Source organism: Cyprinodon tularosa, unplaced genomic scaffold (assembly GCF_016077235.1).
Source record: "Cyprinodon tularosa strain WSP-4 unplaced genomic scaffold, ASM1607723v1 ctg51, whole genome shotgun sequence".
Taxonomy (NCBI): Eukaryota; Metazoa; Chordata; class Actinopteri; order Cyprinodontiformes; family Cyprinodontidae; genus Cyprinodon; species Cyprinodon tularosa.
This window is the reverse complement of record NW_024039241.1, coordinates 1,999,468-2,018,003: the sequence shown is the minus strand read 5'-3', so window position 1 is coordinate 2,018,003 and position 18,536 is coordinate 1,999,468. Positions and strand designations below refer to the sequence as shown.

The 18,536-nt window shown below is 36.8% G+C and overlaps 2 protein-coding genes across 3 annotated transcripts; one reads left to right on the top strand and one right to left on the bottom strand.

Moving 5' to 3' along the window:
• The first annotated feature begins 1,820 nt into the window (after nucleotides 1–1,820).
• Nucleotides 1,821–10,235, top strand: paf1 (PAF1 homolog, Paf1/RNA polymerase II complex component). 2 transcript variants are annotated; one of them, XM_038303357.1, is made up of 14 exons: nucleotides 1,821–2,077; nucleotides 5,141–5,170; nucleotides 5,243–5,335; nucleotides 5,416–5,537; nucleotides 5,639–5,705; nucleotides 5,791–5,892; nucleotides 5,996–6,101; nucleotides 6,825–6,893; nucleotides 7,000–7,103; nucleotides 7,191–7,307; nucleotides 7,980–8,108; nucleotides 8,195–8,300; nucleotides 9,286–9,370; nucleotides 9,484–9,899. In XM_038303357.1, the coding sequence occupies exons 1-14, from the start codon at nucleotides 2,031–2,033 to the stop codon at nucleotides 9,897–9,899; spliced, it is 1,593 nt and encodes a 530-aa protein (XP_038159285.1). In that variant the 5' UTR covers nucleotides 1,821–2,030. The 2 variants fall into 2 exon arrangements, with proteins under 2 accessions (XP_038159285.1, XP_038159284.1); XM_038303356.1 differs by having other exon boundaries at nucleotides 1,822–2,077; nucleotides 5,138–5,170; nucleotides 9,484–10,235.
• Nucleotides 10,236–10,252: 17 nt separating this feature from the next.
• gmfg (glia maturation factor, gamma) lies at nucleotides 10,253–15,306 on the bottom strand. The gene is made up of 7 exons (XM_038303358.1): nucleotides 15,218–15,306; nucleotides 14,849–14,945; nucleotides 14,690–14,739; nucleotides 14,286–14,335; nucleotides 13,943–14,025; nucleotides 12,645–12,718; nucleotides 10,253–10,688 (listed from the first exon to the last, which is right to left on the bottom strand). The coding sequence occupies exons 1-7, from the start codon at nucleotides 15,218–15,220 to the stop codon at nucleotides 10,617–10,619; spliced, it is 429 nt and encodes a 142-aa protein (XP_038159286.1). The 5' UTR covers nucleotides 15,221–15,306; the 3' UTR covers nucleotides 10,253–10,616.
• Between the last annotated feature and the right edge of the window lie 3,230 nt (nucleotides 15,307–18,536).

Below are 18,536 nucleotides of genomic sequence, written 5' to 3'. Positions count from 1 at the left end.
CCAATATTTTATGTGTTTATAGCAAAATAGCTGCGCTGTTTTTTTTGGGGTTTTTTTTGTTTTTTAAGGCTGGTTTGCACAGCAAAGAGATGATAAAAAAAAAAATCAACCCAGGTACTTGATTGTTTGGACCTAATATTCAACTAATGTTCTGTGTAGGATTTCAAAGAGTCATAAGATGTTGCCTCTGTTAGGAAAAGAGATATGTTATGTTGTTCTTTTTTTTCTTTAAGAGTCTGACATTATATTTTAAATCTGAAAAAAAAAAAAAATGAAATTTTAGTGGTGTTTTGTCCAAGCTGATTTCTATCAAGCGGAATTACATTTTTTTATGTGGGTTTATATTGATCTGTTTTTCTTACAGAGCTCAATTATGTTGTGTGAAATCCTTCTGTCATCGCTATGGTTCCTTTTTGTGATCTTCTGGGCCGAGACAATAAGTATATGGCTGTTTTTGTCGATGTTTTACCAGGATCAGGCATTTTATCACTGGGGAGATGGGTAAGAGTTTTTTTTTTTTTTTTTTTTCATTTAACTGTTTTTTTTACCCTTGAAAACGTACAAATGTTAAAAAAAAATTGAGGTCTTCCAACTATTTAAATCAGTTAACTGAAAATAAGCTGGTTCTAAATGTACATTTGATTTTTCAGGCCGTTTGCAGATCCTGGGCAGATGATTTACGTGTTGAGCAGGTGGGATGTTCCAGCTCTTGATTATTGAACTTATGAATCTAATAAATAAATATTAAGCTGTTACAACCATTTCTTCAAGCTCTAAATGTATTTATTTTTTCAGAGTTGACAACCCGGCAGAGACTGAGGCACAGACCTGAGATGGAAACGTGTCGAGAGATTCGAAGAATACTTTTAATGAAGCGCTGCTGCTACCATGCGACTGAAAAGCTAAAGAATAAAACCAACTACTCATCTTCTTTTCTGTTCACTTTTACCATATTGTCAACAGCCCCTTGTAAATCGTGAGAAGGGAAGTTTAACTTTAGTCAAAGTGCAACTACAGTTCATGGCATCCTCCACTACAAATTATTCTGAGGAGCAGAATAGAATATATAAATAAAATATGCAATCTTGGTTCTCATATGAGCTCAATGACACTTTATTTTTTTCTCCCTCAATATTGCACTTGCACTGAGATGATTTCTGTGTTTAACCAACTCTATGCAGCCACTGCTTCCTTTTTGCAGCCGCGTCTCTATTTTCAGGTAACAGATTGCATAAAATCTGATGTTTAAGTTGATCTATTTTTTATCCGACTTTTAAACTTATCTTTTTTTAACATTGGACTTGATTGAATGGTATTTTTGCAATCTAATGAGATTTTATATTTTGAATTAGTACTATTAGCAGTATTTTTCTCAGTTTCAACTGAAAAGCAGTAGAAATGAACCAGTTCTCTGAATTTAAAGGTTCCCCTGAAAAACATCCCTCAATTTTCTTTTTATACTTATGGACTTTATTGCATCTGGGTTTTACGCTGCTGTCATCTTTCAGTTGATATGAAAAAAATTGCATCTTGTATGATATCAGATGTGACTTATCCACTTGTTGATAAATGTCTTTATGTAAAGCAGAACCATACCAGTAGATTGTTTTATTTTTTTTCTCAAATCTAAATGTGTATCACATTTTCCCTTGAATAGCAGCATATTTTAGTAGATTTGTTTTTTTGTTTTTTTGTATCTTTGACAAACAATGTTTGTGTTCTGTATATTAAGTTAATAAACAAAAAGATGCTGAACCTTTGGTGTCAACGTTACAGTGTGTACCACTCCGAGACAGCAGGTGGCGCTCGCGGCAAACAGAATCCTCCAATTCGTAGCTGTTGTTTCCTGTTTCGACTTGGAGGAAATAAAAATGTGTTGTGCGATGCTTTGTTTGTAGCAATATTTACCTAACGGTCGTTGAAGTGAAGGTTTTCAATTGACATCGATCGGGTCTTCGTCAGCTATTTCCATAAACGTGCGGCTTTGTTTTGAGCTGTAAAGGTTATTTTATTTTTATTTGATCGTAAACATGGCTCCAACGATCCAAACTCAAGCTCAACGGGAAGACGGGCACAGGTAAACCGCCACATTTTGTTTGCTTTTTCAGCACGATTCCCCTTAAAGTATTCAGTGCAAAACGAACGACTAGACGTTAAAGTTTCATGTTAGCCAATTACGAACAACATAAACTACTTAGAACAAGCAAACTGGCAGAATTAGTCGAGCTGTTATGGCTCTAAACGTTTAGCATGATCCGTATGACGTTAAAGGGATAATGCTCAATATTAGGAATGGTTGCAACATATTAACGGCTTTATTTTTGCACACTTTACAGGTTTCAACAGTGCTACAGGACAATCAATGGGCAGAAAAATGTATTAACGTTCGGAAAAAGATCAATATTCGTTTTATTAGTTTGGCAAACATGCTTAAAAAATGTCTGGAATGAATTAATTGAACTCCATGTAAATTAAAGGGGCTACTTACACAACACATGTCATCTCAAGGCACTTTACAGTTCACCAGATCATGCTGTCAAATTGATTTAAAGTTTTCTATCTAAGGAAAACCAGTTGATTTCATTGATTCTGATGCAATCCCTCACATTAAGCATGCTTGTAGCGACAGTGGGGAGGAAAAACTCCCTTTTAACTGGAAGAAACCTCCAGCAGAACCAGGCTCAGTGTGAGCGGCCATCTGCTGAGGCCGCCTGGGGTTTAAGGAGACGGAAGCAGAGGGTTACTGCCAAAATATAATGTACCATTAATTTGCCATTGTTGGTAACTTGGATATAAACACTACTTTGCGGCCAAAAATAATATTGTTCTGCAGAGTCCACCTCTGTTAATTAGGGGTGTAAATAATAATCCTTTTGTAGCGATGCATCAATCCAACAGCTGACGATCCGATGCATCAACACGTCCGCAAAAGTATCGATTCATGTTTTCTTTTTTCTATTTTAATCTATTGGCTCCTGGATGTAATTCTGAACCGTACTTCTGCTGCCATGGTGCTAAGCATATTTTGAGCTCCTACCTCGCTTCCGTTAGCCACTACCTTCTTTCCGCTTGCAGTATTTTTGATGCAAGGCCTTTCAGAATCTATAACGCAGGGGCATTATTATTTCTCAGTGAATGAGATTTTAATAGGAATAGGTGGAGTACAACTTTTCTACTTCCATTAGTTAATGTTTCTCAAATAAAATGCAGAACGATATTACAGCTTTCATTTATTTATATATCTCAAATTTGAAACGGTGTCTAGCCTGTAAGGAAAAAAATAAAATTACCAATTAATCGAAACGAATCACGGTGTATTCTAGAGTATTGAAAATAATCGAACCGTTGGGTCAGGAAATTGATACTGAATCGAATCGCAAAGATGGGTGTGATTTACACCCCTACTGTTAATACTAGTGATCTAATGTGGCCTACTGATTGTGATGTTACTTACTGTAAATTAAAGAATAAAAAAGTTACAAACTTAGTAAGCAACTTTAAAAAGTAACAAAAAAAAAAAAAATCTGTGCCTGTATCAGCATTATTGTTCTGCAGGGCTTTGTTGTATCAAATGTGTTTTTTTCGCAATTTATTTATACAAGTAAAGTAATAAAATTAGAAAACAAAAAAAAAGGCTTTTCAGAATAGAGATATTAGCCTGCTGATAACAATGTTCTCCTTCAATAGGTATCAGAGTTGTATGTGTGTAACTTTTTTTTTCTTGCAGAGCTTTATAATGTTGTGCAGTACATATATTGTTAGGGCTGTTCCTACATGATTTACTGCATCAATGGAGAGAGTAGCTGTTTAAGCATGTGAATACTTTAGACACTGTGGGCAGGAGTGGGAGATGAAGTAGTCAACAGTAGTACTTGAGTAAAAGTATTAATGTACTAATATAGCGCCTTTTTTGTCAGGAGACTTGACCAAAGCACTTTACACTACATTCACGCACAAACTCACACACTGATGGTGGCAAACTACATTGTAGTCACAGCTGCCCTGGGGCTCACTGAGAGAAGCGAGGCTGCCGTACACTGGCGCCACCGGGCCCTCTGACCACCATCAGTAGACAATGCAGGTGAAGTGCCCTGCCCAAGGACACAACACTGAAAGCTGGACGGGCTTGAACTGATAACCCTCCGGTTGCAGAGCAAATCCCTACATCCGATGCCGCTGTCGTGTGTAGGAGTTATAATTTAAAAAAAAAACTTTAGTATTCAAAAGTACATACATTTAAAAGTACTTAAGTATTAAAAAAAAAAAAAAAAAGCCAGAATCCTCTTTGGCATGAGGATGAAGTAGGTGGGGCTGAGAACATTGTTGCTGGTGAGGATGAGAGCACAGATGCTAAAGGCACTGGAGAGGAGCCTTCTGTCTCCAGGAGAGAGATTGCTCATATGGATCTTTGGTGTTTTTTTTTTGGTGACTGGAGTTCCAGTAGCTGGCTTCTCCTCTTCCTGGGGAAGATATGAAGAGATCCGTTTGTCTGTAACTGGATCTTGATACAACGGGAAGCAGATGTCAGAACCCTCGATAATGAGACGGCTGTTGGAGCTGAGCCCCACAGGCTGGTTGCAGAATCACCACCAGCTTGGATTCCTCTTTCTCTTAATTTCTTCAGCAGCAGAGATCCCCAGATCTTCTCTAAATTCTCTCACACATGATACCCTGTGCTGCTGAATCCATAAGTCTGGGTCTATGAGCATAACTCCTGAACAGAATACGCATGCCAGTGATTGGTTCATATTGCCCAGGTTATTCTGTCAGGCCCTTATCCATAGAGAACCTGATATTCATGACTTAACTTATGTAGCACCTTCAACTTTGCAGCACTGTTATCTATCCAAGACTTTTTAACAGCGTGGTAGTCACCTAATGTCTCCCCAAAGGTTCAGTCCATCCCCAGGATCTTATTGCAGCAGATTTGATTAATGTGTTTTACATAATTGATATATTAATGTTCTAAAATCTTGATAGGAAGTCAGTCATATAGCAACCTTCCTGCTAAGCTTTGAGCGTCTATCGTTAGAATCCTATAAAGTCACCAATGGCAATGATTCTTTGTCATAATCATTGATTTGCTCAATCCACCATAGATCATAGCATTTCTAAATACTTGTTTTGCTTTGTCTAGCAGGCCATCTTCCCACAGAACTGTGCCAGAGAGGTAAGTAGATAAATCATTTAGCAATTAATACATTTACCTATGAGTTCAGTCATACATGTTGATCTGTCACAGGTCAGGAATCGTCTGCAGAGTGAAGTACTGTAACAGCTTGCCCGACATCCCGTTTGATCCCAAATTCATCACTTATCCCTTCGATCAGCACAGGTGAGTTCATTTATACACTCATTTCCCTCTCTGTTAAATCCAGCCTCTCCAACAGCTGAGGTATTGCTTCTGCTTGGCAGGTTTGTTCAATATAAAGCTACTTCTCTTGAGAAACAGCATAAACATGAGCTCTTGACTGAGCCAGATCTCGGTGTCACCATCGACCTCATCAACCCTGATACTTACCGTATCGATCCCAACAGTAAGTTCAGTTGAAGGGGACGCTTGAGTGAATTATTCATCCTTCATAACTTCTTGAAATATCTTAAATTTAAATGTAAAACAAGCACTTTAAATTCTCAGTTCTTTTGGACCCTGCTGATGAAAAACTGTTGGAAGAGGACACCCTGCCTCCATCTAGTTCCAAAAGGTAAGAATCATTAACTAAGGGGATAAATGTTAACCTTTTACAAAATATAAAAAAAATAACATTCCTTTTCTATTTTTTCTTTAAGGTCACAACAACATGCCAAGGTTGTGCCATGGATGAGGAAAACAGAATATATTTCCACAGAGTTTAACAGATACGGTGTTTCCAATGAGAAAGTGGAAGTCAAGTAAGTTTGATCTTTTCCACAAAGGAAAAGTATAGAGGTGTGTTTGTGTTACCTTCAGGTTAGACTTGTTAGAGTTTATGACGGATTTATGTTTTGTGTTCAGGATTGGAGTGTCTGTCAAACAGCAGTTTACAGAAGAAGAGATCTACAAAGACAGAGACAGTCAGATTTCTGCCATTGAGAAGACGTTTGAAGATGCACAGAAATCGGTGAGTGGACATGTTTTAGGCTGCGAAAATGTTTATAGCCAAAACAGATTAGAACCAATCACATAACTTTGAATGTGATGTAAAAACATTTTATTTTGATAAGAAATCTCTAACTACCTGCCTTCTGTAACAGATATTTAAGCAGAATAGCACGCAGAGTATTAGGCAGGCATCAGAGATTCATTTTTCCATATATTTTCTCCATATATTACTTATGATGGTTTAACTACACTACAGTGATGAAGCAGATGTACAATGTTCAAGGGCGCCACCGTTCATGCCTTCGCATCTCTTTTAAGTCAGTTTTCTGTTCTTCTCTTACCAAAACATGCTGATTGATTCTAATAACTCTTCAGGCTAATGCTACCTACATGGTGGATAGAAGGAACGTTAAAATACAATCAGCTAAGCTATTATAGTTGTAGCTAACCGTTGTTTCCATTTCCTTGAACTGTTGTTTGTTTTCTTGAAGTCAACTATATTTTATTTCCCTAATTCTGATGCAAAAAGTTGAATTGAGAGACTTCTTTTTGGTGAGGGAGGATACAGCTTGGATCCTGCTAAGAAGAAACAGCACTCCCTCCATACTTTTTCTATGTATACATTAAGTAGAAATACAGTTAACCTGTTTCTATTTTAAAGGTGCATTTTTTCAAGAAGGCAGACATGTTTAGCTGTGGTTTATTTTTAAGGAGAAAATGTTGCGTTGCTTTTCCTTTGCAGATCACACAGCACTACAGTAAACCCAGAGTCACCCCTGTGGAGGTCTTACCTGTGTTTCCTGACTTTAAGGTAGGCTCACTGCTCAGTGAACAGTTACAGTCGTTATCTTATATTGGCACAAGGAAAAATAAAAAATCCAGCTTTGATTAATGAGTCTCATACATTTTCCTTCCAGATGTGGATCAACCCTTGTGCTCAGGTCATCTTTGACTCTGACCCTGCTCCTAAAGACATATCAGGGCCAGCAGGTGTTGAAATGATGTCTCAGGCCATGATCAGGTAACTGATAACAAGTTTCTTTGAGCTCAATGTTGACTAAAAGCTCTATTTTTCTGTTAACCTTTATGTAATGTGTGTTTACTACAGAGGAATGATGGACGAGGAGGGAAATCAGTTTGTGGCCTACTTCCTGCCAAATGAGGAAACACTTCGCAAACGGAAGAGAGACTGTGAAGAGGGATTGGATTATATGCCTGAGGACCTGTAAGTAAACGTTTGACTGTGGGGATGGGCAATAAAATGATTTCTATATGTATTGTGATAGAAATACATCTAATAGAAAGATCTGTTATTTCAGTGAATTCTAGTCTAGAACCATGCAGCATTCTGGGGGGTGTAGGGAGAGGGGGGGGGGGGGGGGGGGGGGGGTCATCAGCCTTTTAAAGGTTTAGCACTTCATGGGTACTGAGTCATAGGAAGGGCTACCAGTGTTGACCTACGAACTGGAAGGGTTAGCGTTCACCTAAACCTTATGCATAATAAACATTATATTTATTCTTTTCACTTCAATTTTTGTAGATATTTTAATTTTGATAAATGCATTTGTTGCCTATACAATTGTTATCAAAAAAGAAGAGCAACAGAATAAAGTCAAATTTCAAACTAAGCCCACTGGGGCGTTGTGCTATTTTCAGAAGACGCTGAAAGACGCTGCTGCGACCGCAGCAGTGACCACGCTTAAAAAAGTGAAGTTTACAATTTTAATGTAGCCTATCAAATAAGTAAAGAAAAAATAAGTATCTATGTTGACTAATATGAAAGGCTAATACGTACATTTATAGCCACCACGCTAATATGTATGTATAACTTATTTTTGCAGCTTATGCGTAAATGCCAAAAGTAATTAAAATATGTCTTTTTTTTTTCTTCTTCCAGGTATGATTACAAGATTGCCAGGGAATACAACTGGAACGTCAAGAACAAAGCCAGCAAAGGTTATGAGGAGAACTACTTCTTCATCTTTAGAGATGGCGACGGTGTTTACTACAATGAGCTGGAGACTAGGTAAATACCTAAACAATGACTATCCAATTCCACAAAAAAGATTAATGGTTTGTTTGATTCCTCATTAAAATCTTTTTGACCTGTAGGGTACGCTTGAGCAAGAGGAGAGCCAAGGCTGGAGCACAGTCCACCACCAACGCGGTGCTGGTGTGTAAGCACAGAGATATGAATGAGAAGGAGCTGGAGGCCCAGGTCAGTCACTGCTCTTTATTTATGTGTGTCTGAGCACACGTCGGGCGTAGAAGCTGTGTTTGGGAACCATTTACTGCTAAAGAGTTTAATGACAAGTTTCTGGGCTTCAAAGCATATATCAAGATGTTGTATTTGAGCTTGTAGCCCAAAATAATTAAGTTTGTAATAAGTTAAGACATCAAGAATAATTATTATGATCCTTTCAAGCCCTTGAATTTCTCCAATTAATTTTGATCAGATTTGAAATGATTTGGCTGTTCACTATGGTGTCTGTCACACCATTCATACTTTACAGATTGACCCATATAGAAGATCTTTAAGGGATCTGTTACCTGCCTTATACTTGTTGTCTTTATCCTCAGAAACACATTTTATTACTTTCTCTATTTTTGTAAAGGCTTGTAAAGGTAAACAATGAAAGGACTTTTGTTCTTACAAGGATAGACCCAGCTGAATAGCGTTCAAGAATTAGACTCTGCCCCTACTGCAAGATGATGAAACAACAGGCTGGTTCAATCTGCAGTGCCATCTGCTGTCTAAAACAGGAGCTGTATTGAATGCCCTGTATAAGCTGCCCATACTGTTTAACATCTGGTCCACAGAAATATAACACAAAGAGTGCTTACTTATACCGTTTGCTTTGCTAATTAACAGCCGCAAATCAATTAAAAAACATTTAAATTACAGGAGTCCAAATTGTCTCTATTGTCATTCTAGTTTATGATTGATTTTATTATGTTGTTTTTATATGTCTTATTGTACTGCTGCCCCTTGGCCAGGTCTCCTCGAAAAAGAGATTTTATCTCAAGGGACTTCCTGGTAAAATAAAGGTTAAATAAAATAAAAATAAAATAAATTCTTAAATTTATTATCTGAATAAAAAAGAATGATAAAAAAATATATTTTGATTTATTTACTGTATGTATCCTACATCTAAGTGTTTAGTTTTCTGTTAGCTCACTGATGATTTTGTTTTATATTTCAGGAGGCACGTAAAGCTCAGCTGGAGAACCATGAGCCAGAAGATGAGGAAGAAGACATGGACATGGACAAAGACATGCAGGATTCTGGTAAGTTCTTTCAAAAGGAACATCTTTATGTTCATCTTTGTTTTCATTAGCAGTAAAAACTGAAGTATTACTAGAATGTGTTTGTCAAATGGATCTATCAACTGTTTTTCCAGGTGACGAGAAAGAGAAGGGCAGCGGCAGCGAGGCGGAGAACTCTGGCAGCGAATCTGAGAGGGAAGAGGAAGACCAGGAGCAGAGCGGAGAAGAAGAGGAAGAGGAGGAGGACAGAGGGAAGAGGCGGAGGAAGCCAAGTGGCAGTGGAAGTGAGAGTGGCGAAGAGAGGACCAGAGAGCTGCGAGATGAAGTGGAGATCTTTGGGAGTGACGACGACAGCGACGACAACGAGCCCAAGAACCCGGCCCGGAGCAGCGGGGAGGAGGGCAGTCGAAGTGAGGATGAAGCAGAGAACAACAGGAGCCACAGCGCCTCTCCAGTACACAGCGACCGCAGCAGTGACCACTCAGAGACCCATGCTCAAAGTGGAAGTGAGAGGGGATCGGACTCCTCTGAAGCCAGCGACAGTGAATAAGATCTGCAGTCTGCTTAGACTCCATCCCCGGCTCAAAATGTTGACCTTCTCACCCCGTCAGTAAACCTATGACGTTGTCAACAGCTGGAGCTTCTTCATAACAGCAAATGTGTGCAGAATGCTCTTTGCATTGGAACTTATTCCATCCTTTTTAGTCAAGTTTTTATTTGATGATTTGTATCCCGGTGTAGTAGATGTTTTATTTTATTTTATTTTTTTTCATCACTTGTTAAAATCATGGGGAAAAAAAATCTTTGTTCTCTTTATGTATCACCAATTATACTGGTATAGCTTTTGAAATGGATAATAAATCACTGGTTATGTTTGGATAAAAGACTTGATTCATTTTCAAATATTTGTTGCATCGTAGAAGCTTTATAATTTACTTCAATTATCTTTAAATTACAATGATAAAATGTTAATGTTGGGCAGTACACAGACCTCTGGTTACAACCTGTAGATTCAAAACACTAGAGTCACCTGCCAGTGTTGGGGGAAAAAACAGCAATTTTCAGAAAATAAAATAAGCATTACTTTTATTTAAACTTGTTTAAATAAAGGATAAAAGGTAACAGGTCAGGTCTAAAATGCCTTGCAAGCCAAAACTGCAGCAAAGAGTAAATATTTTATCATCAAAAAGAACAAAAAAGGAAATAAAATTAATTGTCTTGTTTAGAAATGGAAAAACTTGGTTTGAAAACTGGAGGAGATGCAGTTTCAGCGGAAAAATGACAGCTGGTTCTTGAGCCACTCTTCTGTCAGGTCATCAGCATTTCTGGTTTCAAAGACCTGACAGAATAAAATGGATGCTATTAATACATTAAGTCTTAACACATATAAAAAAAATAGCATAAAATGGTCTAAATCATGTACATATTCTGTATTTTAAATGCTGTTTAAATGGCAACAAAATTCTTTCAATTTGACATACACGTGGAGAACATTGTTGGTGGTCATTTAATGAAAGGAAAAACCCACCATATCCATACAAATAACTTGAATGGCGAACATAAAATCTACAAAATCAAAATTCAGACATTGCTTTACAATGCTAATGCTTCAGCAGATGGAAAAAGAAAAATGCATGAAACAGGCCTGGACAAAAATGATGCAAAACCTTATTAGGCTATCACTGCAATCAAATATTCCTGTTACTGTCAGTGAGACTTCTGCTCTTCTCAGCAGGTATTTTGACCCATTCCTCATGAGCAAACTGCTTTGAAGGGCTTCTTTTCCAGACGGCATGTTTCAGCTCTTTTCATATGATCAATAGGATTTAGGTCAGGGCTCATAGAAGAACATGTCAGAATACTGTAGTCCCAATATTTTCCTCTTAACCATTACTGGATGTTTTTGTATGTGTGTTTTTGACTAGGTTGTCTAAGACCAAGCTTTCTGATAGTGGGCAGCACATTTCTCTTTAGAATTTTTGATAGTCTTGAGAATACATTGTAAGCTGCGGAAATTCAAGACAACCTGTGTCGGATGAAGCAAAGCAGCCCCAGAACATAAAGGAGTCTCCTTCATCCTTCACAGTAGAGACAGCATACTTTTCTTGATATGCTTCATTTTTTCCATTAAAGTCCTGATAGAAAGCTTTATTTTTGTCTCATCTGTCCATAGAACATTCTCCCAGAAGCTTTGAGGCTTTATTACATCTCGTTTGGGAGATTTCAGTGTGGCTTTTTAATGGTTTGCTTTAAATGAGGGTAAATGAGTCTCCCATTAAATCCACTTTGGCTCAAACGACGGATGGTTTAATCCCACACTGATGTTCCTTAAGCTTGAAGTTCCCCTTTAATCTCTTTTACAAGTTTTTCCTGGGCTCTTTTGTTACCATTCGTGTTATCTGTTTCTTTGGCTCGTCATTAATTTCCCTCCCTTTGGGACGTCCAGGGATGTTGGCTACATTCCCATGGAGCAACTCTAGTCATAAGAGCATCCAGCTGCTTTGAGACGGTCTTATAGCCTTTACCTTCAACACGATTGTCTATAATTTCCTTTTATCTCTTCCTCTGGTCTGTGTTGAGTGTGGTACGCACCATGTCACAGACTAGTGACTAGCTGTATCCCTATAAATAGAACCACCGATTATAAGATTATAGTGGTGTGATGCTAATTAGTGGACACACCTTGATTTAATATGTCCCTTTGTTTACCAATATTTTCAGTCTTTTCTAGGGGTACTATCTAATTCATTAGTTTATGGATGTAGCTCCAATATTCATATTAATATTTATACACAACTTTTTACAGTCCCTAACTACGTACTACTTTTGCTTGTACATACACCTGTAATATTATGTATATCCTGTCTAGCACTTCTGGATAGATGCAAATCACATTTTGTTGCTTTGTACTCATAACAGTGCAATGATAATAAAGTTGAATTCTATTCTATCCTATTTTAAACCATTCTGTTGAAGCATTGTTGCAAATCAATGTCTGAGTTAAATTTGTTTGCTTTCATAGATTTTTTTAATAACTTTTTTTCAGATCCAAGTTATTTCTTTGACCATTGTGGGTCCTTTTCTTTTAACTAAACATGGATTACCAACAATTTTGTCCATGTGTGTATATTTTAGTGTCAGAATACCCAAATGTATGCATTTTAGTTTAGAATGTTTTATCCAATGTTTAAAAGAATGAAGAAATTATTAATTTTAATTAGCATTACATGACCTCTCATGACCATTGACATTACATGACAATGTAATTATAATCAGGTCAAAATGAACGTATTACCTTTGTGAGCTCCGCAGCTTGGACCAGTCGATTCTTGCTGCCTGCATACATCATTTGCTGCTCTGGCTTACACCCTGTAATATTAAAGACGGTAGAAAAACAAACATATGTTGTATAAAATGTGTTTTTGTTGGGATTTTGTTTTGTAAACAAGTTATTCTGATTAGGCATGGTACCTGGCCACAACCAGATCTAATAATTGCCATCTGCCAATTATATCTAAAAAAAATCACTTGAATAGAACCTGTTTGACAACATGGCTACTCAGTGGCACAGTGGGTAACACTGCTGCATTGCAGCAAGAAGGTTTCAGGTTGGATTCCCGGCCCGGGGCCTTTCTGCATGGACTTTGCATGTTCTCTCTGAGCATGCATGGGTTCTCTCCGGCTATTCCAGCTTCCTCCCACCATTCAAAAACTGTTAGGTTAATTGGCTTCTCTAAATTTGCCCAGCGATGGACTGGCAACCTGTCCAGCATGTACCCTGCCTCTTGCCCATAGACAGCTGGAGATAGGCACCAGCACCCCTCGTGACCCCATTTGGGATAAGCGTGATGGAAAATGGATGGATGCTTGACAACATGAAGTAGTGTAAAATATCCCAAAAGCAAAACATAAAACCCCAATCTAAAGAAATTCAAAATTAATGACTTATATCAGTTTGGACAGCACTATACCGCAAAAAAATCTAAATCTAAATAAGAAATTTTTTTTTTTGTAAATTAAGTGCTGTTTTTTTTTTTTATTGAGGAAGAAAGGGAGACACTTTACCAACAGAACAAGACAGTTTACATTTTAAAATAAGCATTGTCTTATTTCAAGTGCATATTATCTATTTATCTTATTTTAAGAGTAAAAATACTCATTCCATTGGCAAATCATCTTATTAACCTGGTGAAGCTAAGGGTAAATACACTTAATTGAAGACATTTTTACTTATTTCTAGATCGTTTTTGCAGTAATCATTTCAAAGACTTTGGGACTCCAGCGAACCTCACTGTGAACAGTTATTTAAAATATGACTGAATTGAAGAACATTTATTGTCTGTTTTTTAAATTAATGTTTTTTCTTCTTTCATATAAATATATAGTTACACCTGCATGGGCAATTTTGTCTTACTATTTTTGAATTTTCTTGCTTTTTCATTACAAAAATCTAATAATAAAAAAAGTAGATGTTTTTGTAAATTTGTAAATTCCAACTCAGAATTCAATAAAGCTAGCCCTATTTTCATAGGACACATTTAAACTATAACAGTTTAGAGGCAAAGGTTGAGTTAGAAAGCTCTAATTACTTACCCATTGGGCTTGAGAAAATGAAACAGAGCGGATAAGACACCCTCCCATCGGCATGGATATATTTGTAGCTGTAGACGATATATGTGAGCTGTTGTCAAGGAGGATGAACTTTTTTTGTACAATTTAATGAATTATGCACATTTTTGATCTACCTCTCAGTTTTCATGTTGTTGCAGCGATTAAATCTTTTCCTAATATTAAAAAAGGTCTGGACTCAAACCAGCGAGTGTACCTTTGTGCTGGATTTTGCATATTGTGTCATAATCTGCGTCATTGTCACCAAATTCTAACTGTCTATGAAAGAGATGAAGACTAACTATGACTGGAAATTCAGTTAGGATATCTGGGTTGGCGCTCTGGCAGCTCGTCTCTCAGGTCATCCAATGAGATATCCTAGAAGATATTAGATGTGTTATTTCAAAGCAAAATAAATAAATGACTATCAGTTATTTTATTTGTTTCATTTACTTGTAATCAAAGATTAAATCTTAAAAATTATTTCAAGCAGTTATATAACCAATAGAAAGGCCTTTATTGACATTATGGCAGTTTGATTCTTCTCATAAATTTTACTAGCTTTTTGCATATTTTTACAAGTATTGGATGATTTATCTTTGGTGATGATCTAAACACCTTTGAGTCTGGAAGGCCTTCTTCTCATAAACCATAATCCTTTGCTTCCTTCACAGATTCAAATCGGGGTTCTTAGATGGCTTTGATTAATTTTAAACATTACTTTGGATCTACCTCATATTCTTCTTCAAGGATAACAAGTTGTTTCTCCATGTCTATTTTCACTGAAATAAAGAAATTTGTTTTCATCTTTATGCATGTAAAAGAAAAACCTAATGTGCAAATTGATTTAAATTTCTTAAATGTTTAATTGTTCCAGAATGCAGTACTTACTTAGTATGGCTGCATTGTTGGTTTCTTTTCGGAATCTGAACTTTTTCAGTTTTTCTTTCAGACTGTCGTCCACTTCGCACACGACTAAAGAGCTCGACTGCAGATATGTTGCAAAAAAAATGTGTATAATTAGAACTGCAATTCTAACTTTAATAAACATTTTTACCATTCTGACATGTTAAGAGCAGGAAGTGTTATGCTGCATGAGCAGACTTCCTGTTTGAAAGTGGGAGATAAATCTTTGACTTGTGCATTACTGATGAAGTTAGCTGAAAATGTATCCTTTTTTATGTTAATGGATAGAATTTAAACAATTCCTTTAAAAATAAGCTGAAAATAAAAACTAGTCATTGTGTCAGTTGCACATACCATTTTGAAAGGTTCCTGTCCTGTGTTACACCTTCTTGCTGAAACCGTTTGCTACAAATGGCTTCTCTCAGAATGTCAGGAGATCCTCCTTTATTTTGTGAAGAGAGGGCGGGCAGACAGCTAAGTTCTGTGGCAGGACTCTTTCCTCTTTTTACTGACACAAGAGCCCACTATTGCACAAGTACTGCGGTGTGTTGTATATTTCTTTTTTTTTTCTTCTTTTTTTTATAAAATGGAGATTAAAACAACCAAACAACCACAAAACAGAAATATTTTCCAATTTATCAGAGATTTATTTATTCTTTTTTTTTTTCTTTGTTCTCAAATCAGTCACCTTTTCATGCCACAGAGTTGTTTTGAGTTACTTTCACTTCTCAACTCCATGCAGATGATTTTGACGGAACATGTTTTGGTCACATGCCTTACGCCTTCCTTAGCTGGATCTGTTAACCACTCTAATTGATCATGACTCTTTTAAAGTTGCAAACCATTACCAACAAAAGAGTCAATCAGACTAAGAATCTATGGCTAAATGGAAAAACATTATATGTCCCAAAGATTAATTCCAGTACACTTTTGTTCAAAATATCTAAGGTGCAGATCAGCGATTAGGTAGAGTACCCAAAAATGGTACTTAAGTAAGTGTAACACTACTTCATCATATTTTCACTCCAGTAAAAGTAACAAAAAAAAAGGTATTTGGTAAAAAGGCTTCTCAAGTACTGAGTAACTGATCTACTTACTACCCATGATTATAAAAAACGGATAAATATATTTTGAGTTATAAACCTTACAAAATCAATTGTCACAGTATGCAAGATCGTGTTAGGTTACAATATACTGTTCTCTGTATTGTCAATCAAACGCAGAAGATACGGCAGACACGGTATATAGAACTAAATAATAATTTAACCAATAAGCCTCCAGAAAAGAAGAATTTTAATCTCTCAATAGTGCATATTTGTTTAGAACAAGCTTGTTTTTTTTTAGTTAAGTTACTCACAATAGATAGTGTAACCAGAAAGTTTGCTTAAGTAGTAGCAGTGATATTGTATAATATTTTTTAGTCAAGTAAAACTAAAACGTACAATACTGTAAAACTACTCCTAAATGTAAAAATTTTCAGCTGTAACTGAGTAAATTGTACTAGCTACTACCCAGATTAATCTATTATGCTGCAGGTGAAAGAATTGTAATAATTGTGAAACACCTGCTTCCACAGATGGTTATAGAATAGTTATTTTACTTATGATTTGTAATGAAAAGGGGATTTACTATTTTATTACATTTCAACCACTTAAAAGACACAAGTATGCTCCACAAACATCATTTTGCCTATTGTGACTTGCAATGAAGGATACATTTGTTTAATGGTTACAGAAATAAGAAAGTGTGTAGTTTTATTAAATGCAAACAATTTGACAGATCCAATTTTGAGTCAATGGTTTCCCTGACATGATGAATTAAGTAAACTGCACACCGCTTTTTGAAAGAACTGACAAATTTAAATGAAGAAGAGTTAGGGGTCAAGTACCAATTGCTATGGTAATCCCCAGTGTTCCTTTTGTGATCAATTGGCAAACTGAACGTCTCATGGGTTTGTTATTTGGAGTGTAGGACAAGGTGGTCATCAGAAAATTGCACGTTTATTTATAAATATGTAATAAACTTAAACTATGTAAAGTTGTGGAGCTAAAATGTGGAATGAAAAAAGAAACTCTCATAAGTATTCAGTTTTTAAGTGAGCTCTGTTCCCAAGAACAATAAGAGATTGTTGAGAAGCTTTGCACTTCATGAAGTTGGGCATCCACCACTGCCATATGCCCCATCCAATAGTGTAAATATTGGTAAGCAGACACTGCAGTTGCTTAGGGGCCCACGACCTCTTAGGGGCTCCGTCACTGACACCTGGTAGGCCCCCTTCGCAATTATGGACTAAGACGTCTCATTGCAGATGTAATGGTGCGAAAAAAATGCCTCTTAAGATCCACCTGATATTACAGTAACTGATCGAACCTTATTTATACCCCAAGACATGCCAGATTTCAACATGATGGTGAGCCGTTTAAACACGACACCAATAGCAAAGCAGACAGTGGTACTTTTAATTACTATCTTAATAACTGTGTATAGTTCATTAGACGGTTGGTAATAATTACACTCATATAATATGTTTCAAACCGCAACAACGATCTTAAAAGAACGATGTATTTGACTATTTTATTTTTTACACTACGACTTGGAAATATGGGTAATCAAGAGCGTAGATTAAAACCATAACCGTTACGTACAATGTGTTTGTGATGATGGATACCAAAAAGAGGTACTTAAGCGGATTCCAGAAAAGAAAAAGCAAAGAGCTGCTGATGGCTGTTGTACTTCATATGGGGCCCACCCAGATAATGTTGCTTACGGGCCTATTGTTGTGTCATTACGCCATTGCAGTTGGCCATCCACCATTGCCATATGCTCCATCCAATGGCGTAAATATTGGAAAGCAGAGACTGTAGTTGCTTAGGGGCCCTGTTACTGACACCTGGTAGGCCCCCTTCGCAATTATGGACTAGGACGTAATGGTGTAAAAAATTCATCTTAAAATCCACCCGATATTAGGGTGATTGACCAGACCTGATTTATAAACCAAGACATGCCAGATTTCAACATGATGATGAGCCGTTTAAACACAACACCAATAGCAAAGCAGACAGCGGTACTTTTAATTACTATGTTAATAACTGTGTATAATTCATTAGACAATTGTTTCAAACCGTAACAAAGATCTTAAAAGAACGATGTATTTGAGTATTTTATTTTTTTCCTCTATGACTTGGAATTATGGGTAATCGAGAGCGTAGATTAAAACCATAACCGTTATGGACAATGTGTTAGCGACAATGGATACCCAAAAGCGGTACTTAAGCGGATTCCAGAAAAGAAAAAGCAAAGACCTGCTGGAAGAATGGAAAAAAACTTCCCAAAATGGGGGGCGGGTAAGGGTCTGGGTGTTGAACTTCATATGGGGCCCAACCAGATAATATTGTTTAGGGGCTTATTGTTGTTTTGTTACGCCATTGCAGTTGGCCATCCACCATTGCCATATGCTCCATCAGTGAGCCTTGGGAGATGGTCACAAGATCAGGGTTAATTTAAAATCAGCTGAGACCCTAGTGTCTTTAGAACCTTTTTGTCATGTCTTACAAACCTGTTTTGTGAACTCTATTGTGGTGCATTTGGCTATTTTTAACTGATTTACTTATAAATATGTCAATCAACATTAACCTGTTTTATCTGTATATACAGTATCTATAATACACAAGCA

What these genes read in the sequence shown, in the direction of transcription:
- paf1 (XM_038303356.1), top strand. Translation starts at nt 2,031, where the DNA reads ATGGCTCCAACGATCCAAACTCAAGCTCAACGGGAAGACGGGCACAG. An exon ending in CAACGGGAAGACGGGCACAG is followed by an intron (nt 2,078 to 5,137) that starts GTAAACCGCCAC and finishes TGCTTTGTCTAG; the next exon opens with CAGGCCATCTTCCCACAGAA. An exon ending in TTACCGTATCGATCCCAACA is followed by an intron (nt 5,538 to 5,638) that starts GTAAGTTCAGTT and finishes TTAAATTCTCAG; the next exon opens with TTCTTTTGGACCCTGCTGAT.
- gmfg (XM_038303358.1), bottom strand. An exon ending in CAACAATGCAGCCATACTAA is followed by an intron (nt 14,740 to 14,848) that starts GTAAGTACTGCA and finishes TCTTTATTTCAG; the next exon opens with TGAAAATAGACATGGAGAAA. An exon ending in CATTTTCTCAAGCCCAATGG is followed by an intron (nt 12,719 to 13,942) that starts GTAAGTAATTAG and finishes TTAATATTACAG; the next exon opens with GGTGTAAGCCAGAGCAGCAA.